The 26,716-nt window shown below is 53.3% G+C and overlaps 10 protein-coding genes across 10 annotated transcripts; 4 read left to right on the top strand and 6 right to left on the bottom strand.

Annotated features, from left to right (window-relative positions):
• Positions 1–806: 806 nt before the first annotated feature.
• Positions 807–1,877, bottom strand: Z520_11592 (uncharacterized protein; the record flags this gene model as incomplete). The annotated part of the gene is made up of 5 exons (XM_016782080.1): positions 807–995; positions 1,119–1,219; positions 1,340–1,498; positions 1,616–1,675; positions 1,781–1,877. The coding sequence occupies 5 exons, from the start codon at positions 1,875–1,877 to the stop codon at positions 807–809; spliced, it is 606 nt and encodes a 201-aa protein (XP_016626863.1).
• Positions 1,878–3,026: 1,149 nt separating this feature from the next.
• Positions 3,027–3,326, top strand: Z520_11591 (uncharacterized protein; the record flags this gene model as incomplete). The annotated part of the gene is made up of 1 exon (XM_016782079.1): positions 3,027–3,326. The coding sequence occupies one exon, from the start codon at positions 3,027–3,029 to the stop codon at positions 3,324–3,326; it is 300 nt and encodes a 99-aa protein (XP_016626862.1).
• Positions 3,327–6,102: 2,776 nt separating this feature from the next.
• Positions 6,103–7,233, bottom strand: Z520_11590 (uncharacterized protein; the record flags this gene model as incomplete). Its single annotated transcript, XM_016782078.1, has 1 exon — positions 6,103–7,233. One exon carries the CDS (start codon positions 7,231–7,233, stop codon positions 6,103–6,105), a length of 1,131 nt encoding a protein of 376 aa, XP_016626861.1.
• Positions 7,234–8,301: 1,068 nt separating this feature from the next.
• On the top strand, positions 8,302–10,185 carry Z520_11589 (uncharacterized protein; the record flags this gene model as incomplete). Its single annotated transcript, XM_016782077.1, has 1 exon — positions 8,302–10,185. The coding sequence occupies one exon, from the start codon at positions 8,302–8,304 to the stop codon at positions 10,183–10,185; it is 1,884 nt and encodes a 627-aa protein (XP_016626860.1).
• Positions 10,186–10,992: 807 nt separating this feature from the next.
• Positions 10,993–12,838, bottom strand: Z520_11588 (uncharacterized protein; the record flags this gene model as incomplete). The annotated part of the gene is made up of 7 exons (XM_016782076.1): positions 10,993–11,372; positions 11,427–11,537; positions 11,594–12,163; positions 12,223–12,330; positions 12,380–12,465; positions 12,520–12,759; positions 12,822–12,838. The coding sequence occupies 7 exons, from the start codon at positions 12,836–12,838 to the stop codon at positions 10,993–10,995; spliced, it is 1,512 nt and encodes a 503-aa protein (XP_016626859.1).
• A 1,461-nt stretch (positions 12,839–14,299) lies between these two features.
• Positions 14,300–14,917, bottom strand: Z520_11587 (uncharacterized protein; the record flags this gene model as incomplete). Its single annotated transcript, XM_016782075.1, has 1 exon — positions 14,300–14,917. The coding sequence occupies one exon, from the start codon at positions 14,915–14,917 to the stop codon at positions 14,300–14,302; it is 618 nt and encodes a 205-aa protein (XP_016626858.1).
• A 1,552-nt stretch (positions 14,918–16,469) lies between these two features.
• Z520_11586 (uncharacterized protein) lies at positions 16,470–18,662 on the top strand (the record flags this gene model as incomplete). Its single annotated transcript, XM_016782074.1, has 1 exon — positions 16,470–18,662. One exon carries the CDS (start codon positions 16,470–16,472, stop codon positions 18,660–18,662), a length of 2,193 nt encoding a protein of 730 aa, XP_016626857.1.
• A 519-nt stretch (positions 18,663–19,181) lies between these two features.
• On the bottom strand, positions 19,182–20,759 carry Z520_11585 (uncharacterized protein; the record flags this gene model as incomplete). Its single annotated transcript, XM_016782073.1, has 2 exons — positions 19,182–19,998; positions 20,047–20,759. 2 exons carry the CDS (start codon positions 20,757–20,759, stop codon positions 19,182–19,184), a joined length of 1,530 nt encoding a protein of 509 aa, XP_016626856.1.
• A 1,534-nt stretch (positions 20,760–22,293) lies between these two features.
• On the bottom strand, positions 22,294–23,447 carry Z520_11584 (uncharacterized protein; the record flags this gene model as incomplete). Its single annotated transcript, XM_016782072.1, has 2 exons — positions 22,294–23,151; positions 23,241–23,447. 2 exons carry the CDS (start codon positions 23,445–23,447, stop codon positions 22,294–22,296), a joined length of 1,065 nt encoding a protein of 354 aa, XP_016626855.1.
• Positions 23,448–25,208: 1,761 nt separating this feature from the next.
• On the top strand, positions 25,209–26,369 carry Z520_11583 (uncharacterized protein; the record flags this gene model as incomplete). The annotated part of the gene is made up of 4 exons (XM_016782071.1): positions 25,209–25,533; positions 25,586–25,646; positions 25,712–26,125; positions 26,192–26,369. 4 exons carry the CDS (start codon positions 25,209–25,211, stop codon positions 26,367–26,369), a joined length of 978 nt encoding a protein of 325 aa, XP_016626854.1.
• Positions 26,370–26,716: the final 347 nt, after the last annotated feature.

Below are 26,716 nucleotides of genomic sequence, written 5' to 3'. Positions count from 1 at the left end.
GGAGATTTCGAACCAGGCAGTGGTGTCGACGAACGGCGGCCTCGATTATAGGTGCCAGCACAATTGTTTGAGTCTGGAATGTTTCATTGCATCAAAACACTATTAACTGACCTTTCATGGCTCAATTTGGAGAACCCTACGCACAAAGATCTTTGCCAGCTACCTCATGTATCAAACCGTGCCAAACCATTCCACGCAATTGATGGTTCATAGCAGGGGTGAAAACGGGCAGCGACTAGACGAATGAATGTACTACCATCAACCCTTTGATGGCTACGAAGCAGCATTCTCCAGACCATGACATGGCATGAGCGAAGAGAATCAACGGAGAGGTCCACACCCGGGTGGAATGTACTTGCATGCAGTGCGTATCCCAGAAGCGGGCTGGATTTCGCAATATCTGGACTTTGATAAGAATAGCACAGGGGGACTGCCTTGTCAATGTATGGAGCACGCTGCGAAAGAAGTAGGTCAAGATGTCCGAGAGTAGGTAGAGAATCTCATACATGAGCTAGGGCGTACCACGGCGTCGACTGAATGAACAAACATCGTCGAAAGGTGAAAAAAGTCTCTGTGGTGGAGGGCAAGGAAAAGGGAAGTCGTCCAAAAAAAGACGAGGAGTTGCATAGCATATAGCACAGCATAGCATATACCATGACCATTCTCGATGCAAGAAACGCATTGATTGATCCCTCTCACCGCAAAACTATTCTCCTTATGTACAGTTTTTCTCTTTCTCCTTCTGGCGCCGCTACCTCTTCTCTGACCGCACCAGCTTCAGATACCCACTATCGACAACCACCTGCTTATCGGTACCAGTACTCCGGCTTGACGAAATCGGCCATGGTCTTTGGTGGTTCGTGTGCGGGGTGGTGGTCGTGTCCGTGTCCATGATCGCCGTGATGGTCGTCGTGCGAGTCTGGTGCTCCCACGTAGTCCATTCTGTAGACGCTGCCGCATTCCAGGCACCGCTCAAAGGGGCGTGTGCGGGACATCTGTTTCACAGAGAGGAAAGAGGGATAGGTTGTTAGTCATGATCTGGCGCGTTGGGGATAGCGAGTCTTCGAGCGAGTCGAGTCTGTGCCAGCCAAATAGAAGGGGAAGAAGATGGGACGTACCACGAGCCATTTGACGACGTGCGAATCAGCCGGAGAGCCGGTGCAGCCGACCTGGTACTCTGGCCCAGCTGATTTCACAACAATCGGATCCTCAAACGTGCCTGTCACACCAAGCACACAATCTTTGGTAAGCTTTTTCGTCGCCCAGGAATTTTAAACCATCACATGGATTTTGAACTCGATTTCCACTCGAGCTGGGCTGCTTCTCAGGGAGCACATACCGACTCTATCTGACGGAAGTGGCGACATGTCAAAGATATCAATGCCCTGCATCTTTCCCAGGATTTCCAGACGTTCCAGACCGGTGGCTTGTTCGAGGTCGGTAGGCACGGTACCGGGCGCGGCGCCGGGCGGGAGGAGATCTGCTTCGGTTTTGATCTCTGCAGGAGAAAAAAAGGTTCACCCAAGGTCAGCGTGTTGTTACTCCTCGTAGGTGTATCTTCCCCAGAACAACGAGTTCTTCCACTTGAGACAGTGTCGTGGGGGATCCTCCTTACCTTCAAATGGGAGGAGTTTGGCCTCCGGATCGCCGGGCTTCGGATCCCATTTTCCTGCTCCTGTAGACATCCAGATCAGTCAAGCGAGCTCCGTTGAGGTAGATCATGTCGATATAGCTTCTCCGAGGGGACTGTTCAAAGCTTCGAGGGTTCAGGTGCACGTACTGCGAGCTGTGATGGTGGTGAACGTTCGGGGAGCGACGCGGACAGCTGAGATAGGCACACGCCTAGCGAGCGAGAAAGCTGTGCGTGCTACCGACATTGTGGAGGGCCGCGTGACAAGTGAGTTGAGAGTCGATGGGAGGGAGACTTGTAAGAGCACGGAGGTTCAAAGGTTCAAGGTTGTCGAAACTGCGATTGACGTTCGGGCGGATGATGATTGGCCAGTGAGTTTCAGAGCTCATACCACTTTTTAAGCCACAGGGACCGCCACAGCCTCGTCAAAGCCCCAGTCACGTGCAAGGCTCAAAGTCGAGCTCAGAGGGTACCTACCTACCTTAGGTACCTAGGTACCTATAGTATCCTGCGAAAAACCTATACTCCCATCCCCATCTGATTAGCCGCCCGCCGCTTTGCTCACCCTCGGCTCAGCACTTTGATCTTTCTTCTTCCTCTTCATTCACAACACCAACTTCTGTTAACTTTAGACGATAGGATCCATATAGGATACTGGGGGATCCCAAACCGGCTCCCTCCCAAATGTACTCAGACTGTTTAGCTGGGCGCGTTCTATGCCACTCTCTTGCGTGGTAATGATAAAATGTCCGCTTGAGCGTTCGCCTACTTCGTTCGAAGGCCTTCACTGCGGCTCCTAGAAGCAAGAGCAAAGTCACCACAAGAGCAATGGCATTCAACTCTGGCCATACGACATGAAACAATCGGCATTGCACAACCATGGCCCACGAGCCCAGATACATGACAAGGCGCCGAAAAGACACGATGTTCTGCCATCATTCAATGCTCCAAACATCTGTGTGGTAGCCCCCGCCCTGAAATCCCTTTTCTCTTGATGAGTTAGGTTCGGCGATCACAGGTGAGACGAGTGATAACTATTTCGAGTACACAGCTAATGACAAACAGTAAGCAACTTGTTCGTCGCCTTCACCGCAGTGGGATGCAACTTTTCCACATATCTCAGCAAACATGGTCCACATCATCTGCACAACTGCCATGAACGAGTCATCGTTTCTCCCACGCTGTTTATTAACAGCCAAAATCACTGCGCGCAGATCGTCTTCTCTTCGACTCTTGCACAATTTCTTCCATAAGATCAAAAAGCTCGCCATCAGCCATTGCCTGCAGTCTCGCCCGCTGTAAGCGTCTCGCTTCCCGTCCGAAGCCTTCATAGGCTCTCCTACCACAACACCAAGCTCTTGTCGAGGAACTCAAGAATGGACTCGGTAGAATCACAATGCCTCCACTTCCACATCTCCGACACATTCCTGCCAGAGTACCCAAATATGGACTCGGCATCAATGGATATTGCCCAGGAACTCGTGGCGCAGAATGGAACCTGGCAAGTGCCTCTTCCTCCAAGTCGTTATCCAGCGGCAGTGCACCCGACAACGCACCCAATGCTGCGAAACCGAAGATTCCCAAGAACATCATGCCGCCAAGTCCGCCGACAAACAAGAGTTGTTCGCCAACGGAAGGTAGTCCTGAAGGATTAAGTGACATGGTGGAGGAATATTGGTTATCTGGCGCAGAGTGAATTGCACTGACAGAAAGGAGGTTGCTAAAGCGATGCGAGTGGATGCAAGGATGTCATCCGATCAATGCTGTGGAGGGATTGTTGGTGGAGCAGTGTGGTGAGATTGATGGTGGAAATTCTTCGTCGATTCAGCAGCTGGAGGGTCAATGTCGTCGTATTCGTTGGTCAAGATAATTTCAGGAAGAAGAAGACGAAGATGTTAGAAGACCGTCTTCAAATAATGACTCTGGTAAATGTGGATCACAAGAGGACCTTGCTGTGTTGGAAGCCAATCAATACCTGCAACCAACCATTTCCTCAACTTTCTTCATCGCGCCCATGGTCTCGAGCCAACGTACTGTGCTGTCCTAGACAGCATCTGTACGGTAATTAGAAAATCCATCATGATTCTCTTTTCTATCTCTTTCGGGGATCAAACCAGAGCCTATCACGTGATACGTACCAAAGCACGTGCTCGAACTCTATGTGGTCATTTCGGCCACTGATATCTTTACCAAATATCCTGCCTGTAAACCAGTGGCCGGCTCAATCCCATCTCATCAAAGGCAATTATGTACTCCGTCCCTCCTTACCCTTCGCATTACAATATTCGGCGTCCACATGTCAGTCGGCAAATAAATGGGGGAAGCTCGTCGAAACGCCTTTGCGGTATCGTGTGCGATCATGTCATTCCTAGCATGAACTTGATAGCTCCTTGCTCGACCAAGTGCTGCACCTTGAGTGCAGCTTCCAACCAACCACAAAAGCAAGTACGCAAATTGGCGAATAAATACACTGATGGCACAATTGCTATGGAGCATCACAAAGCTTTGGACGGGCCAGCATACACTTCCACAATCTACCGAGAATACGTGGACGCATTCAAGGACGGAAGGCGAATCCGCTCATCCTGTCTCCTACTCAGTCTGATCAATGATCTCCAAGCCGAATGAACGGGAAGTTGCCGCAGAGGTACAAGCATACCTATGTCGTTTCGCCACAATTGCTCTCTGCAGTATCCCGCGTTATCAGACATAGATCGACAAACAAAGGGAGTCCAGGAATGCGGTGGTCAGATCAATAACCTGTTTGCGCTAGAGGCGAGCCATCGAGAGCTTGGCCACCAATCTCAGGTTTTGGACCTAATTCATCGTGCGCTCGGACTCACTGGGAGGACGAACCGACCGCCGATCAGAATGCCCGTCCTAGGAGCCGGGCCTTTTCTGGGATGGAACAAACTGTCGGTCATTTATCGAAGCCTACGGGACAGAAGTTCACTGCGCGGCATGGTAAAAGGAATTTTGGGCTAAGCGAACATGCTCCTTTCTCTGGTATTCGCCGAGGCGGGGCTTTGAGTACGGAAAACAATCATGAGACTGCTCAGGTATGATCAGAAGCCTCTCGCTCCGATTTCGGTCTGTGAAAACAACGGCTTCACTAGATCGTTTTGCAGGACCTTGCAACTTCCGCCACCTGTCCCCGGAACTTCTCAGGAAGGTTCATGTTCATGGTGCGACTCGACCATGGTCAGACTCCGGATCAGCAGTTCACGACCAAAAGGGCTAACATATGTCTATCGTTGGGTCTCTCGCGCCGGCATCAGCAAATACGAAACATTCGTGAAAGCGACCCCACGCTTTGTTGTCAATTTTTTTTTGCTAGTGGACAAAGCGACTACCAGAAGCTTATGCTGTTTACCGAATGGCTCGAGCTCTGGCTGTGAGAAGACCCACAATCTTCAGGTAGGCTTTGCCTCTTGCTACTCGGTCCTGCGATGGCTAGAAGACTAGGAAGTACCTCCTTCGGCATGTCATCCCCATGAATTCGAGGCACAGAGAGCTCTTTCGCATCACGGTGTACTAGTACTTTTATTTTTCCAATCCGAGCCCGCGACGACCAATACTCGAACGCAACGGCATACTGTAGGCTGTCGCTGCGAGTCTCTTCGCTACAAACGAGCGAAAGGGTGGCGAAGGCCACTCTACCCCTGTTTCGAACATCGACCGATCAATACAGCGTCGCTCCATTGAGTGGTCCAATGCATCCTTTGCCACCAAGTCAATTCCTGCAGGCTGAGCGGAAAAGGGGGCGATCATCAGATAAGATAATAATTGTCTGGGCCGTGCGAAGGGTGTCATTGAGGCGAGGGAGTGGGCAGATGAGATGAACGCTCCACTGCCTGCCAGAGCATGTGGCCGGGAACGCAGGGTCTCTGAAGCGAGCAGAGTGGGAAGCAGAGGATGGCACACCTGGCGAACTCCGCTCCTGGCCGTCGACCTAGGGTGCCAGTCCCCTTCCCAGGTTCGGGAGCTTCTGGCTGCTTAGCTCGCCCTAGGCTGGTTCAGCGCGACGCAAGAAGGTGGAAATCACATGGCTTGAAGCTCGAAGCTAACACTCGAACCGCATAGTGTAAGGGCCAACTGTTTGGACAAATTTTGCTGCTAACACATCCTCTGTGGAGAGCAACAGGCTTGTCCTGGTCATTTTCCATCCACAGCCAAGTCCCGCCAACTGACCAAAAAACGCCCTTTACAGACCGATATTGGAGCGACTTTACGTGGTTATTCAGCTAACACCTTCATGGATCCGGGATTGACAGAATTTGCATGTTTTTCTGATTAAGTCAAACTAGGTAAAAGCTGTAACGAAACTACTCACAGCAAACCACCAACGTCGATCTGTAATCGCTACGCTCATCATGTGAGAGCTTATTTCCATTTGCAACACCTTTTCTTGTTGATTTGACGGTCGCATACCGCGTAAAGCCGCAATAGGTAGGCCAATTGCCCTCTCCGCTCTATTTGGCGCTCAGGGGCCTCTGGAGGCCCTGGGTGAAAGTGTGGCTCTGCACCTGGGCGATGACTTGTCCAGCACTTTGCTTTGGCGCAGAAAGTTTGTTGAGGTGATGTGTAGCAAAGCTCCTGAAGCCGGGGATCTTGGAGAGGAAGCGGAAGAAGGACTTTTCGAGGGGCAGGGTGCCGGTCCGTTCCTCATACAGCATGAAGGTGATGGCGATCATGATGAAGATCCAGTAGACATTGTAAGAGATGACGGAGCCGTATGTGGCGCTGTTTTGCCAGCCGAGAATGGCATTGAAGACATCCCAGCCATTGTCGCGTTCCGGGTTGCAGCAGTTCACATGCCAAACGGTCTGGTCAATGTTGTATGAGCCCGGGCCGTCCCCTTCTTCGGCAACATCGCTACCAACTTGCTGCTGGAAGTGGTGGAATTGCAGACTCCAGACCGACTTGGAGAACATGCCGGCGGCAATGAGGTAGAGCACACAGGTCGAGGCGATCAGGAAGTACTGGATGGTCATGTAGTTACCACCACGGTAGATGAGGTAGCCGACGAGAAGGCCGGCCAGAATCCCGGTGATGACGGGAATAGGGAAGGAAGTCGCTGGCAGCCCGAGGGAGACACCACCAACGAAGACAACAGCTTCGAGACCCTCACGGAGAGTTGTGATGAGGGGGAGAATGAACATGGCGTATCGTCGGCCCCATTCGCCTAGCTTCGAGGCTGCGTCGCGTTGTTCGGTCTTTGCCACCAGGGCCTGTGCAATCTTGACCCTCCACTTCTCCTTTGTCTTGTTGATGCGCAGGATGGCCAGCCCCATGATGGTGATGATGATGCTGGCGATGAGGTAGAAGATGCCTTCCCACAGATCTTCGGATTCGGCCCAGATGTCGTGGCCCAGGCCGTAGAAAACGCCGATAAATGCGCCCCCAATGATCAAGGCTATGAGGATGCCCAGCATAGAGCCCGCCCATACCTGTCGTTTTAGGCGTTTATAGATTACCGGGTCCTGGGAGGGCTGGCCCAGGCACTGCTTCAGGAAGGATAGCAGCACCGAGATGATGATGACAGCCTCGAGACATTCTCGGAACACAATGAAAAAGACCTGGACGCCGAAGACGTTGGTCATCTTGAGGGAGACGGGGATCGTTTGCCAAGCTGCAAAGTGTGTGTGAGGGAGCGTAATAGCAAGAACGATGGAGACCCTCGAAGGGTAAAACTATGTTATGTATACCCTGCAGAGCAAAGGAAAAGGCTTCAAGAGCTTATGCGAAGGTAACACCAAGAGGAAGTTGTGCTTGGAAGCTCAGGGAGCAACCGAAGTCGATCCCAATGGGAAGGGCATTAGCACAGATATTTTACAGTTACAAGAGCCGTAGAGCTGGCCGAAGTTCGGGGGCGTGGAGGAGCTGGACAGCGCATTGGCACAGTAGGGACAGGAGGGAGAAAAGAGGGTCTCGGATGACCACCGCAGCGTCGTACGGAGCTACTCGTAGATTTTGGGGTGATTGATCATCTGATAACGAGAAAAGATAAGATAATCAGATGTCATGGACTCATGGGAGGCGGGCGTCAGCGGAGCACGGTGGAGGACGGTGGATAGTATGGATGCTTCGGATGGGCGGTGGAACGAAGCATCGCAAAGCATTGGTGGACAGTCTCCTGAAGCACCATCAGATAACTTTGATGCCACGTCTAGCCGGCTCGCTAGTTGATCTGATAACTCCTCCCAACTCCTCCCTATCTGATATGATTGGGCCAAAGCCCTGCTGCTGGTACCACTCCGGCATTTTGGCCGGACCCCTAGGGCCCCTAAGGGAGAGCAGAGAAAAAATCTGCTGTTCCACGGAGACTAGGCGAGCTCTCTCCAAGCAAAACGAAGGAGCACAGCAGGTGAATAGTGGTTCGCTCCCACGATGGAGGGGCTTCGCCGGCATCGGGCTGCCCATAAAGGTTCATCAGCTTCGAGCGCCTAGGATGATCCCGGACTGGTGGTGACTGGCGGTGCAGCTATGTAGAAAAACGTGCCTCCCGCCTTCAAAACCACACTGGCTCCCTTTGGGACGAACGGGCAACGTCCATCACTTTCGCGCTCATCGTCTGAAAAGCCCACCTGGAAAGCTTCTAAGCTTCTGCCCAAGCTTTCCAGCAAGCAAGTCTCGTCACGGTCCAGAGATTTCGAGAGAGTCCTACAGCCATGGCGAAGGCTGTCCAGGCTCTGCTCCTGTCTCTGGCGATCCTGCTGCTGACCGGCTGGACGACGGCCAAAACAGTCACATACGACTTCAACGTCAGCTGGGTCACGGCTAATCCAGATGGCCTGGCCGAGCGAAAGGTCATTGGCATTAATGGACAATGGCCGCTGCCCGTCATCGAGGTCGACAAGGGCGACCGGCTGGTGGTCAACATGTTCAATGGCCTCGGCGACAAGAACACCAGCATTCATTTCCACGGCATGTTCCAGACAGATACGAGCAACATGGATGGCCCGTCGATGGTGACACAGTGCCCGATTCCGCCGGGATACAGTTTCACGTACAACTTCACCATCAACCAGAACGGCACCTACTGGTACCACTGCCACACCGACTTCTGCTACCCCGACGGCTACCGCCAGGCCCTGATTGTGCACGACAACGATGCATTCTTCAACGAGGACTACGACGAAGAGTTCACCATCACCATCAGCGACTGGTACCACGACTTTGTCGAAGACATCCGGTTCCTGTCGCTCTACAACCCCACCGGCGCCGAACCCGTGCCCAAGTCGTTCCTGTTCAACGACACCCAAAACTCCAGCCTGCCCATCAAGCCCGACACGACGTACCTGATCCGGCTGATCAACATCGGGGCCTTTGTGGGACAGTTCTTCTATATCGAGGACCACACGTTCAAGATTGTCGAGATCGACGGCGTCTACACGGAGCCCACCGAGGCCGACACGCTGTACATCGCCGTTGCCCAGCGGTACAGCATCCTGCTCACGACCAAGAACAGCACGGACAAGAACTACCCGATAGTGACGGTGGCCGACTCGGACCTGCTGGACGTGATCTCGCCGGACCTCAAACTGAACAACACGAACTGGCTCCAATACAACGCCGAGGCGGCGCACCCGCAAGCGGTGATGAAGGTCGACGCGTCGTCAGATCTCGTGCCCTTTGACGACATCACGCTGGTGCCGTACGACCATATGGCGCTACTGCCGGAGCCGGACTTTGAAATCAACGTGACGGTCATCATGGACAACCTACGCAACGGCTTCGGCTACGCGTTCCTGAACGACATCACCTTCACGCAGCCCAAGGTGCCCACGCTCTACACGGTCATGTCGTCTGGGCCGCTGGCGACCAACCAGGAGGTGTACGGCGAGTACACGCACCCGATGGTGCTCAAGCACAACGACGTGGTGCAGCTGGTGCTCAACAACGCCGACAGCGGCTCGCACCCGTTCCACCTGCACGGCCACAACTTCCAGGTCATCGACCGCGCCCCGGGCTACGGCGAGCACTTTTACGACTACCTGGCGGGTGACCCGGTCCCGTTCGACCCGGCCAACCACTCTGCGTTTCCCGCGTTCCCGGCCCGCCGCGACACCTTCGTCCTGCCGCCCCAGGGCTACTACGTGATCCGCTTCGTGGCCGACAACCCCGGCGTGTGGATGTTCCACTGCCACATCGACTGGCATCTGGCGCAGGGGCTCGCCATGGTGATGATCGAGGCGCCCCTGGAGATCCAAAAGACGCACCACATCCCCCAGCAGCACTACGACGTGTGCAAGGCCGCGGGCGTCGCCTTTGAAGGCAACGCCGCCGCCGACGTCCAGGACCCGCTCGACCTCGCAGGCCAGAACACCCAGCAGCCGCCCCTGCCCTCGGGCTTCACCGCCCGCGGCATCGTCGCCCTGGTCTTCTCCTGCATCAGCGCCTTTCTCGGCATGGCTTTCATCACCGTCTACGGCCTCTCGGAACCAAAGTTCATCCACAAGGATGTTGATCCCGTCGATGACGATCCGCTGCACGAGTCCGTCGAGGGGTCTACTGTCGAGCCAAAGGTCGCCTCCGCGGCTGCGCAGGGATGAACTACCGAGTACCATAAAGGAGGGGGTTTTTTTTTTTAAAAACTAGTTTTATGCAATGCCGTCGTCCGCAGTATTTTTTTTTTTTTTTTAATTCAATATGATATCCTCACCGTTGAACCACATCCCTCTCGTCTTCGGCGCTGATTGTTCTGTCCTCTTCTACCTGTAACTTGAGAGCTCTGGCTCGCGCAAAGTGCTCGCTTATCTGTTTCGGGGTAGCTATCCTCGGCTATTAATAACTCTCAACAACGGAACAAAGCCGCCCGCGAACTCTTCTTAGGCTCTTGGCCCAGCTACAGCAATAGTAAGAATACCCGACCGTTATCTCTTTTGGGATACCCGAGTACCCCAGCTAATTATTCCCACGTGGATGCCACGGGGTGTTGTGATGGTGGTGGTAGTAAACGCAAAGAGGGAGGGGGGAAACTCGAATTCCGAGTTCTCGTCTCGACACATGCTGGGGTCTTTGAGTGGGACTTACGTACCTAGAGAGACACGTGGAAATCCAAACTCCGGGCGTAGGTGGCTCGGCTGCTGAGTACATATCGGTATCTGGGGGAGCAAGGGTGCGCAGTATGCAGGTACCAAGTTCGCACCCAATGCAACGAAAATTCAAACGCGGATATAGGAATCTAGGAATCTGGGAGGAGGAAGGCAGTGTGGTTGGACCTTTTGGTGGAAAAATAGTGCAGCGAAATCGTCTTCAGAATTTCGGCTATATAGATTCCGCAGCAACTCTCGCTTTGTTCAGAAGAACACCTGGCGACACAGCTTGAATCTTTTAAGCCACGGCACCCGCCCGGGACTCTACAAGGGCTTCCTATCAATGTCCTCGACTCTTTCAGCCTCGGTGACCTCGGTGGCAATCTTCTCATCCTTGATCCCGCCACCCAGGCCATCCGGGTAATCGTGCGCTTCCTGGATGTCGACCGCGACCTCGTCGCCAAACAGGGCGGCAATTTCCTCCAGAGTCTTGCCCACCGTCTCCGGATACACTAGGTACACGACAACGATGAAGATGGCGTCGCAGATGATGAAGATGAGGAAGTACCGCCACGCGATCTTCTCGATGGCGATCGGCGTGACTTGGACCAACATGATGGTGATGGCGTTGAAGGTGCAGAAGGCCACGGCGTTGCCTGCTGCTCGGATGGGCGTTGGCATGATTTCCGACGGGTAGGTGTATCCTGTGGGTTTATTAGCCAATTGTCCTTGATGGGAAAAAAAATGGTGAGACATACCGAATGAGTTCATGATAAAGGCGTATCCAATAAGGTAGACGAACATGAAGCCAACAGTAAAGCGACCCAGGAGCAGGTTGGTGTTGTTGGAATCTTGGAATCGTGCCCAGACTAGTACCCTCGTTAGTCACTGCAGCTCAGATACACATCTTCGTAAAAAGACTTACAGATGACCATAGCGATGGACGCCAGGAATTGGACCCAAAGAGATATAAGCAAAGACTTCCTGCGGCCAAGCTTGTCGAATAGCAGAGCACCGATGGTGGAGAAGATGACACCGCAAGTGCCCCAGACGCCGACCATGACAAGTGCCATCTTGTTGGTCACACCGAGGTAGGTGTACAAGATGAACTGATAATTCTGGAGCGGGATAATACCGGTGAACATGGCAAAGGCGAACTGGAAGACCACGATGAACATTCGCTTGCGGTACGAGGGCCGGCGCAGAATGGTGCTGAGACCCACGCGTTCGCGGACTTCGAGCTCGTGCTGTGCCTTGATCTGGTTGAATTCACGGATGTAGAAGTCGTCGTCCTGGCCGGGAGCGCCGTGAAGTCTCGTAATGACCTGCAGAGCCTCGTCATAGCGCCCTCTCATGATGAGGAATCGGGGGGATTCCGGGAGCAGAGGTGTGCACGCAGCCATTAGAACAGGCGGAACGTGTTGCAGACCCAGGAACAACCGGAAGGCGAGATTAGTGGTGATATAACTGAATCCGAGACCCATCCATTCGGTCACTTGCACAAATCGTTTAGTAAACGGGGAAATGCCAATGGAGGTCGGGGGAAACACCCACGTGTATAGCCTAGGTTGATGTTCAAGTTATAAAGACCTCCAACTCTGCCTCGGAACTCTGGTGGCGAAATCTCAGACATAAACATCGGGCACACGCCAAAGATAATGCCTTTTGATCGTTAGCGAGGAATGAGCCTCACAAAGGATCACTTGTTTACCTGAAGCAATACCGCCAATGACACGGCCGACGAAAAGCATTGTCATGTTTTGGGCAGCAGTCTGCAGGATGGCACCCACTATAGCGCTGGTAGGATGTCAGCAACGCCTGCACACGAAGATGGAGATTCAAGAAACTAACACAACGCAGGCGATGTAGATGGTGGGCTTTCGGCCATATCGATCCGGGAGCCAGAAGTTCAGCGAAGAACCGACGAAGCTGCCTGCATAGTAACAGGATCCCAACGCTCCAATGGTGTTGGAGGTGAGGTTGAAATAGGATATGAACTGGGGATATCCCAGGATGGACGTGGTGAGACCGGAGTCATAGCCGTAGAAGAAAGAGCCGAAAGAGAGGATGAGGATGGAGTAGATGTTGAGCCTGTCACACGGTTAGTCGGATCCAGCAGAGCAAGAACCAAGTAGTTCAAGGGCACAACTCACTTGTTGAAGTGTGTCATCTTGGACCACGGAGTCTGTCTCTTTAGATGGACGGACTGGATTCAGGAGATGCAAGGGGAGCTTGGGAAGGAGAAAGCAGAGCACCTGCAAGGGTTCTCCAAACGGTACATATACTGATAGATATACTCCCAACCTGGGTTCCCCACCAGCCCGAGGTAATGGGACTCCCTCGGCAACGCACAAGGCTGATTGGTCGCCACGAGGTTCGCGGGGTAAAGCTGGAGAGCAGGGGGATTGTGGGGAGGATGCCGCAAAAGGCCGGGGCTATCCAGCCGTACCCCTATAGACACCCTACCGGCGATATTCGGTAGACCCAGTTTGGACACATACCGTTGAAGCGAGTATGAGCCTGGGCCTTGATGGGCACGTCGCGTGAATGGCGCCCTAATGTAGTGCACATCCCTAACTCTGGGATTCCCCGAATCTCCAGGTACTGCCTCACGCTTGAGGTAATCCTTGATAGCGAAGTCCCAGTGGAGTATCCGAGTCAGAAAAGGTTGGCAAGGGTATTGGGGAAGTTGACGGCAGCACCCTAGCTCCCAAAGCGGTAATTATCCTCGGTAACATATAAAATTGGCCGACGCCCTGAGGAACCACGACGTAACGGTCTCTCTTTCTGTGCTATAGGGTTAGCAGTGTCGTGATCTCATTCAGCAACCTGTTTCCCTACCCTCAGAGGCTCAGTAAAACACATCCTCCATGCATCAGGGTTGGGATTCGGCCCTCCCAGTCGTTCAACTAACAAACTCACCTCTCCTATGAGCACAAGGCACAATAGTTGTCAAACGACAATATCACCTTTCCCCCATATTGTGTAGATACCGGCACTGGGACCCCGCGGACATGCATGGCCTAGACTTGAACCCAGCCGCTGGATCGTCAAGCGGTGTACCAATCGATCGATCAATGACCCCCAAGCCCACCAACTTGCCTCTTCTCTGTTTGAGAGTGTATCCACCTATGCCGCAGATTGCTCAGACCTTTGTGTCCAGGCCCTGAAGATCGTGATTGCATTCGCCGGGCTCTCCCATGGCTGGATCGCCACACCCACCGCTGCACATTCCCCCAATGTTCTCATCTTCGGTTATGCCTCCGTAACCCATCTCCACGCTCTCACCATCTTCCAGCTTGGACATTCTGTGCTTCGGACGACTGGGATTGTCCTTTTGCCTCCTCCCTCAAGAATCATCCGAGCCCTTCCGGTCCAGTGGGCACACGTCTTGTCGACTGGCGTGGGCATGCGTATCGGTGCTTTGGTTGGAGAAGGTTGCAGGGGTGACGATTTCCGTTCTTGCTTCATCCGTCGCCACTCTATCGAAAGCCGACGCCACCGACTTCCACGGTTTACTTTTTTCGAACTTTCCTCCGGACACTTACCCTGCCTATTCCTTTGCCAACGCTGATCGGATGGGGTTCAACCTGGGCCAGTCCTTAGTGGCATCTTCGATCGCCCAGTGGCTCTAGGGTGCTTGCCACATCTCCCCCGGCCAGGATTCGGCTATAAGGTTTGGCCAGATCTCCTTCCACCGCTTGACCTTCTTGTCATATGCTTCTCTTTTCCCCAGAACTGGGTTAGGCCTCACCACCATGTTGAAAAAGTCAGACAATCCTCGAGGGGCATACACGACCCACCCACCCAGCTCGTCTAGCCTGACACCCAGCATGGCGCTTGTGGAGATCCACGTGTCAATTCCAGCCTCAACGCTAGTATGTGGTCGACACGGAACGCCGTGCTTCTTTTCGTACCACAAGTGGACCCGTGCCTGGTTTCGAATTTCAACCTCGACAGGGACATCGCCAAATTGACGCTTACCGGCCTGAATGACTAGGTCCTCCGCCTCATACGACAAGTCCGAATCATCATAATAGACGAGATCGTAGTCGCGGATCCCTGTCTCAGGTGGAAGCTTGGAGACGCTGTTCCAGATTGTCTGCGACAAGGCGCCGCCGGCGAGGTACCAGTTTGGCAAATTGAGGGCTGCAGCACAGGTGAGCACAGTCACAAGAGTAGGGTTCGACGAAAGAACCTTGCGCAGGTGCATGATTTGAAGATGCAGGGGAAGCTGCGCGGGGTCCATTTTGGAAGGAGATGCAACAGGAAGGACTTGTTTTCCGGGAGTTATCCGACGCTCATCGAGACGCAGAGTATATCGTCGAAGTATATCTAGTCGATATATCTCAATCACATCGCACGACTTGATGTTCGTGTGGTGAGCGGCGACGAGGATGTTGGGAGTGCACGGTCCAGCGTCCAGGTCAGAAGGAGCTCAAAGCGGATTTCGACTCGTTGAGTTGCCAAGCAAAAATGAGCTAGAGCTGTAGCGTTCGGCGAGGTCTTTCTTCTTTTTCCATCGGCTCTATTAGTAGATTGGATAACTTGGATAAGAGTGCTGAAAAAAGGCTTCTTGACTCCTTCCGGATTCTTGGTCGAGCTTCGCTTAGAGTACGAGCGAAGAGCAAATAGCAAAAAGAACGTAATATGTACCTAGGTAGTACTTCGTTGGCAGCTGAGGTGTGAGGAATAACATTATATATTAAAATTAGTAGATTTTGTGTCGAATTCTGCGAATTTGGTCTTTTCCAGGCTGAGGCCTAGGAATGTTGAGGACACTTTCGAGAATTTGTGCTTCTCCCCCGGGTAGGGCCCTTGTGCACGAGGTGTTTCCCTATGGCCATGGAGAGTCTGTCTGGAACTGCGCGCGAGTCGCGGGTTCGAATCACGCTGTGTGCGCACGCAGGTGATTGTTTTCACAGGCGCGAATGCGCTGTGGATGTGGGCGTTCGCTTAGAAAGTGTTCGGCCCTGCGGTTGGCGGACGCGCAACCGAAAAGTAGCTCCGTGGGATGCGGACTACTATTAGGCCTTGGGCCTGTCTATGTTCCGGCACTTCGAGAAGTGGCCGAAGAGCGTGCGCTGCAGGCGCTGGACGCTGCTGAGGCGGATTTGCCTCACGAGACCTTTTTGCACTCCTGCCACCGCCGCCTAGAGACTCGAGGACGAGCCGCCTAAGTGGGGGCTAGTTGAGTACTCGGTACCTAGGTACCTAGTAGATTCTGCTTCAAGATTCAAGTCCCTAGAATGTGATGTCGTTCCTCCTGTTGTCCCTTGGAGAGGAGAAGTGCCCCTCCCTCCCCCTCCCCCCACATCCCCAGCCCCTTCGTGAGCAGTTACCCAACAAGGTGATTCATCCCAGTAAAACTTATCCTTTTGCCCCGCGCAATGGCGTAGAAGCTTTCTGCCATGGTTCTGTCTAGGCTCGCTGGTGGCAACCTGCCAGCGATGCTGCTTCAGCTCAAATGCTGGCCCTTGGGGAAAGAATTCTCATTGGCGGACAACAGCTCAGCAAGTCAATGACACCTTATCGGCCATGCCAGTGGGCGCCAAAGTCGAAACCGTCGAATATCGTCCTCCATGAACCTTTGCGATTTCTCGGTTTGCAGTATTACCGAAGTAAGGATGGTAGACCAAGCTGCCACAGAAGGATGGCTGGTGGGCAATGGGCTTCTGTGACCTCCTCCTCACCATACGATCGTCGAAGAATGCCATGGACTTCGAATCAAGGTCGAGCTGAAGAGCCGCCGCGAAAAGAAACTCGTCGAGATCGCCTTTATCTTCGACCACGAAGACAACATGGACAATCTAAAGGGGCAAGCCCTTGAGATCTTCAATCGCTTGCGCCGCCTTTCCACTCATCGTCGCTATCATATTCTGCGGCAACAAGAAGATGCCACGTTCATCTCACCACCTTCTAGTCCAAGTTCGACTTTGCGCTTCCACTATCCGCCCAAATGGGGCTTCAAATACCTGACAATATTTGTCCTGACGGTACTGGTGTGCATGATTCTGGTCTTTCGAAAATCAACGCTGCAAACATACCATGAAGAAGAGTCAATAGCTGAGCCACCAGTGCGATTTGCTTGGCAGAGATTCCCTCTTGACAAAGGGTACTACCAAGGCCTGCGGACGATGTTTGCCAGTGACACCGAAGGTGATGGACACGGCATACCTCCCGCTCTGGACTCGGGCTCGGACAATATCGGCAAGGTGTATCCGCAACCATTCGAATACAATCCTTACCGATCAGCGCATGCCTCTGAAAGTCTACCTATCGAAAAGTGTTTCCTCGACAACGAAAACAAGATCTCTCCACCCCTGATTCGGGCTTATCAAAGTGTACCTCACGCTCTACCGGAGCCCATGCTTGGGTCATATGACGTCCTTGGTCTCAACAAAGACGTCTGCTTTGACCGCTACGGCAGGTATATGGCCTACGGGCTGGGCTACGAGATCGAGAGAGGCGGGACTGGTCTGGGAATGCACGGCGACACCAATGGCACCGAGCCTTTGTCTCGTATCGATTGGCGTAAGGTTGATCTTGGCCGTGCCCAAACCGCTTGTCATGAGAAGAATCAACATCGCTTTACTAGTGTGTCGAGCTACACGGACGACGCCTTCCATCATACGACAGCTTGGCCCAGCAACCCTTCCCCAGCCGTGACGCAAGACACGAATAACGCGCAAACTCAACGTTATGTGCCGAGAACCGCCGTTGTCCTTCGCCTGTGGGACGAGTATCAATGGACAAATTACAGTCACCTCTACCTCCGCTCCTTGATCACCGAACTCAACCTGAACTCCGGCGCCGAATACGATATCCACCTCCTCATCCAGGTCAAATCCGGCGCACCCATCTTCGCATCCGATGAGATCTACAATCAAGTCATCGAGCAAACGGTGCCTCCAGAATACCGGTCCATGGCGACCCTCTGGACCGAAGACCTGATGAAGTTGGTCTATCCCGGCCCTTTCGAACCGCAGTTCAACCGCCCGGGCCGGATCCACAGTGTAGGACGAAGTATGCACATGGCTTTGCAGTGGTTCGCCACGTCTCATCCGGAGTACGAGTTTTTCTGGAACTGGGAGATGGATTTACGCTACGTGGGTCACTGGTACGAGTTGTTCGATCGAACTTCGCGTTGGGCCGAACAGCAACCGAGGCGGGGTCTGTGGGAGAGGAATGATCGATTCTACATCCCAGAAGAACACGAGAGCTGGGAGTCGTTTGTAGAGGACACGGCGATCCGGGCGAAGAATGGCAGTGGGCAGGAAATCTATGGGCCGCAGGTGTTCCCCGGCTGGGACGAGGACGGACGAGCCAGGGTCTTTGGCGGAGACTACCATGAAACGCTCAACATCCCACGAACACCAACATCCACACGAGACAGCAACGACGTCTCCTCTACTTGGGGCATCTCCGAACCCGCCGACTACATCACCTTCCTCCCGATGTTCCAACCCGAGGGAACATTCTGGATTTTCCGCGCCGACGTCTCCGGCTACAACACGGCCCTCCCGATCCCGCCGCGCCGCGCCTCCATCGTCACGGCGGCCCGCTTCTCCCACCGCCTCCTGACAGTCATGCACAAGGAAACCGCCGTGGGCCGACACTCGATGTGCGGTGAAATGTTTCCTGCCTCGATGGCCCTGCATCACGGCCTCAAAGCCGTCTTCGCCCCGCACCCGGTCTACTTCAACCGCCGCTGGAGTCCGCCCGAGTACATTGACGAGATCTTCAACAGCGACCCGACCACGGGGCAGAGTGGGGGTAACGGCGAGAGCGTGTTCAGCGAGATCCCGCAGCATAATTTCAGGGGTGGGACGTATTACTATGACTCTGGGTTCGCGGGACGGCTGTGGCGAAGGTGGTTGGGGTATCGCGTCGATGGGGAGGGAGGGGCGGAGTGGGAGGGAGATAGGGGGAGGATGTGTTTGAGGAGTGTGTTGCTGCATCCCGTTAAGAGTGAGGAAGGGGATGTTGGGTAGGAGAGAAGTACATATTGAATAATCTGCCGGGGCTGAAGAGTAGAGCGAGTCGATATCAGGGGCTGTAGCCTTGGGTGAATATCAGATGGCCCATGCAGCAACATCCCCGCCGTCACGAATGAAAAATCTCATCAATTTACTTGATGCCCAAATCTCCACAGAGTACGCACTGCTCAGCAACCAATCCATCCAGCTCAGAGACCAGTTTCTGCCGCTGGATGCCGATGCTCCACCCTTGATTGTCCTCTGTCTGGAGATCCTGGATGCGTTTCCTTTTGCTACTTCCTGATCTCTCAAGGAAAATAATAGTCCTAGTCCAACGATCAGAAATCCAGCCAACATTAGAAGAATCAGCTTTGGTGTACGACATAGAAGAGGCCTAGAAGGCCGCTGCCCTACCTTTAGGCCCCGATAGCCTCCTTGCTTGATAAGCCTGGTGTGCCTCGAGAGCCGGCGCATCAAGCCCCAAGAATATGGAGTACATCGGCTTTTTGGCGAAGCAATGACTTGAGCCAGTGCCTAGAACACGTTCGCTTGAGATATTCCCCCGAGAGAACGGAAAGACTCCTGGAGAAGTTCGGCGAGTTCGACGTGTTCCCTAAGCTTCGCCCGTTCCAGTGGCGTTATCATGGATTTATCCATAGCCGTCACATCGGCTCCGTTCCTCAGGAGTAGGATGGTAACATCGACGTGACCTCGGTCTGAAGCGCAATGTAAAGGTGCCCACCCTTCTTCATCTGTGATCGTAAACTCCGCTCCGTTCGCCATGAGAAGTTCGACAATTTCAGCATGGCCTCCAAGTGACGCATAATGAAGTGCTGTCCACCCTTCTTCATCTGTAGCTGTTATATCAACTCCTCTCATAAGAAGTAGGTCGACTTCCTGGAAGCGGCCATTGAGTGATGCCTTGAATAGTTGAGTTGCGATATCAGTGCAAGAAATGCTGATGTCAGATCCTTCCGCTAAGAGCTCTCCGGCAGCCTCGACTTCATCTCCACTTGATTCCGAGTACAGGTCAGAGCAGTCCTCATCATCACCAGAAGTTATTTCGTTGTCAGTGAATTGAGGTTGCTCATTTGTCAACCTCTTGTTCCCTATAAAGCTCTGCAAATGTTCTGTGGAAGGGTGCTTTGGTTGACTGTCATGTTCTGGAATATTTTCGGATGGCAAGTTATTTGGCAAAGAGTACTGGCTTGTACTGCGCTGTTTCCCTTTTCCGTCTACTCGGGCCTCGTCCACGTATTGATTCTCATTAGCGAGCTGAATCCATATATCCGTAAAGGGTGTTTGCCGCTGGGTTTCGCGATCTACACTAGGTGATCGCTGTGGCGAAGGACTGAAACATACTTAGCATTTGGACCGATTAGTTAGGAAAGTGGCTGACCTGGACGAGAATTCTTGGGGATTTTCTTCATCTAGATATCCAGTGCTTTGAAGTTGTCTAAGGAAGGTCTTGAGCGCCGGGGCGAACTGCCTGATATCTGAACTCCTGAAGCCTGATGTGCAGAGGTCCCTCCGAAATTCCTGCCAGACTGTTTTATCATCGTTATCATATGTTGTTAGAGAAGAGAGAGAGGCATTCCTATTTCTGCTCTGTCTGGCCAAATCGGTCATTTTGTCGAGCAGCTGCGGAAAGATTTCGTTCGCGATGCGGCCAAGTGAACTCATTCCGTTCTCGATGCGGCCAAGTGAACTGAATCCAAGCGCGGAGAGATAGGCATGTAAGCATGTCGTCTTTCTAACAAGTTCATCGCGAAGGGACTGCAGACTGCTGCTCTGAAACCTGATTCGCTCCCAAGTACTTTTTTGATCTGTACCAAGGCTCGAATATTCCCTCAGGATTTTGCGCAATCCTTCGAGGAGAGGGCTGCATCCCTTCAACAGCTTTCTGCACTCTTTGAGGGCCTGGGGATCTCGTTGAAGTAACGAACTGGGTGCTCGAGTTTCGACTTCCACCCTGGCTATAATGTTTTTAAATGCATCCAGCTCGCGGGTAATCTCGGCATAGTCACCACAGGCTCTTTTCCACCCTTTGTATACGCCTCTCGCCAAATTCAAGAGAGCGATAACGTCGCTGGCAGAGAAGCCGAAAGACATCCTTGAATGGCCGTAACAATTTTGTGACTGCGAGGAAGAGCAACAACTGCTTAGGGTCACACCTGGAATTGAGGAAAACGAAGGGCTTTTTGAAGGTTAGAAGTAATTGATTGAGGCAGAACTTCAGGTGGGGTAGGCCACAGCCCCCACGAGGCCGAGTTGACGGAGAACATAGCCTCCCAAACCAAAGTGGCGTGTGTCAACAGCTGGCTGTGGTCGCTCGGCTTTTGTTCAGATGTTGTCGTGTTTTCGTGCTTCCTCTGGGTGGAAGGATATGTTGCTGCAGCATTGCCTGCCACAGTCCTTTCCAGTAGCAGTTTCACGGGATGTGTAACGGAGCATGGAATAGATTGCAGCAGCCACACGCCGGCTTCGGCCAAGGATCGAGAGATGCGTGGAAAGGCAGACAGCAGTCTTACCGACGCATGCCTTGCTCGTTCACATACTTGCCCTGGACAGATTGCCAGGGCTAAGGCGACCTTCGCCGGCTTCAATGTTGGTTCAAGATGACCTGGAACAATATCATTCCTGCTTGGATTGAATGGGAGCTGATTTTGGAGGGTACCATTTGGTACAATAGTCTTTACATTGGCTTGTGTGTCTGATATACGCCGGGCTGATATTCTGCGGCGAGACATAGGCATGCCATTGACCGCTGCTGGCTGACATGGGAAATGTCGCAGCCTCACGGGGCGAGTGTGGGCGGGACGAACATGGCACAGCAAGATCCAGGCCTTCAGTTCAGACAGCGTGGCCGAGCCGCAGCCTTCCCCAGCAGGACACCGCCAGTGCGAACAGAGAGTCCATTAGTGCAGCTCTAGAGGCGTCCTGGGCAACCTCCATAGCGCCTAAGATCCATGTCCTATCACAGTTGGGGCACTGCTCCTGGGGTGCGGGAAAGTCCTGGGGCGCTGAACGAACTAGGAGCGTAGTCCCAGAAGACAACGTGTTCCAGCCCGTCCGTCTTGGGACACGTTTGGTCACAGGATAGAAAGGACCGCAGGACATGAGTCGCGGGCCAGGTCTCCAATAGCAGACGCCCTAGGGTCGATATCCTAAGGAAGGCGGACAGCCTGGCATCCGTTCGCTGCCTGGGAGAGTGGTCCTGGGCAGTAGCGTGTGCCAGACTCCCAGGAGAGTTGTCCTGGCTTGCTGGAGTAGATCCGGGCATAGGGACTGTCCGAGCCGCCCAACGCCGCGTCTTGGCATTGTCGAGTCTAGAGGGTTGCTGGAGGGTGAGAGCTTATAGAAGCGGCACTGCTGGGGTGCGTCGTATGTGAGCTTCGAGCTGTTTGTACGAGGTACTCCATCTTTTCTCGCCAGGACAAAGCTTGGCGTGGATGTGGCGCAGTCGGTCCCCACAGCAAGAGTTGTTTCTGCAGAGGACAATACCTGGTAGCAACAACTCCCCAGCCTAGCGAATGCATGAAAAACACAGACTACTGTCGACAAAGACTACTGTCGATAAAGACTACTGTCGATAAAGACTACTGTCGATAAAGACTACTGTCGATAAAGAGCTGCTCGCAAGAGCTCATCCAGTAACCGTATACAATGCACAAAACGGTCCTCTCCAAAAACGCATCGAGACTTGTGTTGAGCCATAGGAGGAAACCTCAACCACGATCTTCCCCTTTGCGCGGCCTGTCTTTAATCTCTCAATCGCCTGATGAGCCTGCTCAAATGTAAACTGCTCGTCAATCACGGCCCGCACCCTGCCTTCTTTCATCCAGGTTGCGATCTTTTCCAGATCTGTAGGCTGCGCTTTGGGGGCAAAATGGACCGACTGCCGCTTTCCGCCCCCAAGGAAAGCAGGCCAATACTTTCTGGATATGGTATCCATGACGAAAGCTCCCGAGATGTCTGCGCCGATAGCCATGAACAAGGCGCCGGGCCTGGTATATTCGTGGCACTTCCAGTAGAGCTCGAAGTTTGAGCCGACGTTGTCGACGACATGATCAAACTGGTGCGAACCGGCCTTCAGAGCTTCCAATGGGTTCTGCTTTTTGTAATCAATAACAGCGTCCGCTCCCAGACTTTTGCAGAGTTCGACGTTGGTGCTCGAACATGTGGTCATGACATGGCACCCTACGGCTTTCGCAAACTGAATGCCAAAGACTCCTGCTCCTCCAGAACCGCCATTGATGAATATCCTGTCTCCCGCCTTAACATATGGAACGATCGATTGGTGGGCTGTTATTCCCGCCACAAAAATTGTGGATGCCAATATTGGGCCCAAGCCTTCCGGAATAGCCACAATTTGATCGTCCTTCGCGACGGCATATTCAGCCAAGCCCCCTCCGGCCAAGAGTGATGTGCCCGAGGCTCCGATGACAAGTTGACCAGGTTTCAAGGCGGATCCAGCGGCAGGGGTGACCAGATAGCCTGCAAACTGAGGGTGTTTATTAGCATGTTCCTGCCATTGGAAGAGGTAAGCAGCCGCCGCAGTCGAGCGATCAAGCCGGCTGAAGAAAAGCATACATCAATGCCAGGTGTTGCTGGCTTCGGGATGGCGAAGTAGCTCACAAGCCGGATTTCGGCAATTTTATAGTCAACAGGATTGAATGAGGTTGCCAGGATCCGGCCAAGATGCTGGCTTGGAGAGGGCTGGGGTACTGGGGCAGATGCATTGAGGAGGAGGTTCTTCTCGAGGCCACCTGTGGTGGTTGTATACTGCCATGCTCTCATCACCTATGGCGGAGACATGATGCAGATGACTCCGTGAACCTGCGCTGAGTTCAGGCTGTTGCAATCAAAGCTTCATCCTCTCTCGCTGGATATATGCTTGATATATTTGTCCATGCTCCCCAAGCAAATACGAAGCCGGACGGTCGGATGGTCCGCATTTCGGCCCAATTCTCGATCCCGCCATTATTCTGTCATCACTGCTGCCTTTGTCTTCTGTTGATATCCCAGACGTACCTTTCCCCTCGATCGTTTGGCATTCTGCTTGTTATTGACAATCCCGTCTCCAAGTGTACGAGGTGCTCCGCAGAAGTCACGATTGGCTGGTGGTGACTCGCTTGTTGTTGGGTCTCGAGCATCTCAATTTTCGGCCGACCTCCTGGCTGTTGGTTGTGCTTATGGGCGGGCACCTTCTAAATTCGAGTGATTGTTGGCCGTCATTGGCCTGTTGTTTACCGTAATGGCCGCAGGGAAAAGTCGAAAGGTCGAAATTCCAAAGGAGAAGACTGCCCACGTAGATTTTCTCGAGAATCTTGGGAGTTGGCGGCCTGATGCAGGAGAATGGTGATGACGTTGGCGCCTTGGTATGCGCCGGCAATCCTCAGCGTTGTCGCAGTAGGTCTGTTTGCTATATTACTGCACACAGCCTCCTATTTTAGGAGACTCGCTATAGCGCTTCGAGCATTCATTCTGCGAGATCTGGCCGACCAAGCTCTTGGATCTGCAGTCAGAGGCTCATCGCTTGCTCATGACGCGTTGATCTCGCTTAAGCAGGCCAGGAGGTTGGCGCTTTTCCTTCTTTAGGGTGCAACTTGCGACGGGGGAATGCAGGGTCGGGAACGATTGGGTGGTGGCAGCAGTGTTACAGCTTACGGACGTTGCAGTGGAGGAGGTCCCGGCACTCCATCTTGATATGAGGTCCCTCTTTTTTTCTAGACATCTTCCAAATACTCATTTTCCACCAGACATTCCACTGAAACTGTGCTAACTTACTAGATCTTTCTTCATGCATGAGCTGTGCTCCATACCTACGACAAATACGCACGTTGGAAATCCCGCAATAATGAGATCTGTGGAGCCACCACTTCTTCGGTGGACAGGGGGCGCTCAGCCGATTGATGATCCGCCAGGTACCGAATACGCAGTGCCTTTGACCACCCCAGCGTCGCATGTCTAGCTCGTATCCAGGCATCATCGAAAACACCCTGACATGGTATGTGCCACGAGTTTTACTCCGCAGGACGTATTGCCCTGTCCATCCAGGACAGGCACCGCTTCTGGCCCATTGAGAGAGTTCGCCTGACGTATTCGGACCTCATTTGCTGAGTGCCTGTCCTTCTTGGGTCATTGGTTCGCAGTCAACCGCCGAGGTCCTACGGCCTCATCGCAAGCAGGACCGAATTTAGGATGGTCGCTATGGCTATAGTTGTTGTGATACAGGCACGATGAACTAGGTGGCACCTCAACATGCGAGGTCTTCAGACTCATCTCTCTATGACGGTCAGTAAGGATGTATGCATCGTCAGGGTCGGCCATGTGTTCTGCTGGTATATATATTCGCCACAAGAACCTCACGAAGAACTGTTCCACAATCGACCGAAGCACAGCAACAGATCATATACAGAGTATATACACTCCCTTGTCCTTTAACACAAGTCAGCTCCTTACTCTCGCACTCTTCCACACCCAAGCAGACTTCTTCACCAACTACATTGGTTCCTTCCCTTCCTTCCCCTCTACATACCCTCTCCAGGCTCTCCCACAATGACGAATTCGCACGAACCCGTCTTCATCACGCCAAATGGCACTCTCTACATCGCCGGCGGCCACAGCGCCAACTGCACCATCTCAGTGTGCCCGATCGAGCTAAGCGTCTACGGATACCGCCCGTCCCTTGGTGCAAGCGGCGTCTTCATCGCCCTTTACGCTCTCTGCATGGTCGCCCAGGCCATCCTTGGGTGGCGGTACAAGACATGGGGCTTCATGAGCCTGATGCTGCTGGGCTGCGTGGATGAGATTATCGGGTACGTTGGGCGAATCTTGTACTGGCAGAACCCGTGGGCGCAGTCTGGGTTCATTATCCAGATTGGTAAGAGCATTCCCTCCCCCCAGCGTGACCGGGTCGTCTAACGAGCTACCAGTCCTGATCACCATCGGGCCCGTCTTCTTCTCCGCCGCCATCTACGTGCTGCTCGCGCAGATGTAAGTCCCAGCCATCCGCACTCGCTGCCTGATCCCATTCCATCTCATCTAACCCCTCCCAACAGCGTGAGGTACATCTCGATACCCTCCTCGCGCTTCGCGCCCAAGTACTTCTACTGGATCTTCATCCCCTGCGACATCGTGAGCTTGGTCCTCCAGGCCGCCGGCGGCGCCATATCGTCGACGTCCGACGGGGGTGACAAGGCCGGCGTCGACATCGCTCTGGCCGGCCTAGCTTTCCAGGTTTTCACATTGACGGCGTTTGTGGTCCTGGCCATCGACTATGCCTTCCGCAGCCGCGCCGTGTGGTTGACCACCCGTCCGCCCATCCGCTTCGTCGTCTTCAGCGGCTTCCTCTTCGCCGCCACCATCCTGATTCTGATCCGTTGCTGCTACCGCGTCTACGAGCTGAGCGGAGGGTACGAGCGCACCAGTCAAGCGCTGCGGGATCAGACGCTGTTCATTGTCTTTGAGTCGGTGTGAGTAATCTACCTGCCGTTGATTTCTCGGCCCAGTACGCAAAATTGCTGACTCTGTCCATGTAGGATGGTCATCCTCGCCTCCATCTGCCTGATCCCCGCGCATCCAGGCTTCGTCTTCAAGACCGGCCTTGAGCAGCTGGTCCCGGACGAGTCGAGTCCCGAAAAGGCCGTGTCCTCAAGTGTCAGATCGGCTAGCCCTAGCTCTTCGGCCGAGTCGGCTGAGAGGCTGGGAGGAGCATAAAGAAGGAGAAGGAGGCTGTGAAGAGGGTATGCAAGACCAGGAGGACATTTCCAGGAAAGTAAGGGGGGGAAGGGTTTGTTCAGAGTTACATGGCGAAAGGAATGGATATATAAAAATACACTAATTAGACTAGAAGCACGAACTGACGTTATACATACGGTTTGCTGCTGTTAATTTCTCATTATGATGAATACAATAGAACATTTTTGGACATGCTCATACCACAACCTTTCAGCCTCTTCCAAGTCGAGTTTAGATCTCGTTGAAATTGAAACCAGTCGTCGCCTGCCGTTTCTGTGGTCTGCCCCATCATGTTGCCCATAGGCTCGTAGTCAAGGGGCTTCAGA

The sequence above is a fragment of the Fonsecaea multimorphosa genome (genome assembly GCF_000836435.1).
Source record: "Fonsecaea multimorphosa CBS 102226 unplaced genomic scaffold supercont1.40, whole genome shotgun sequence".
Taxonomy (NCBI): Eukaryota; Fungi; Ascomycota; class Eurotiomycetes; order Chaetothyriales; family Herpotrichiellaceae; genus Fonsecaea; species Fonsecaea multimorphosa.
The sequence above is the reverse complement of the archived record's forward strand: the minus strand, read 5'-3'. Positions and strand labels throughout refer to the sequence as shown.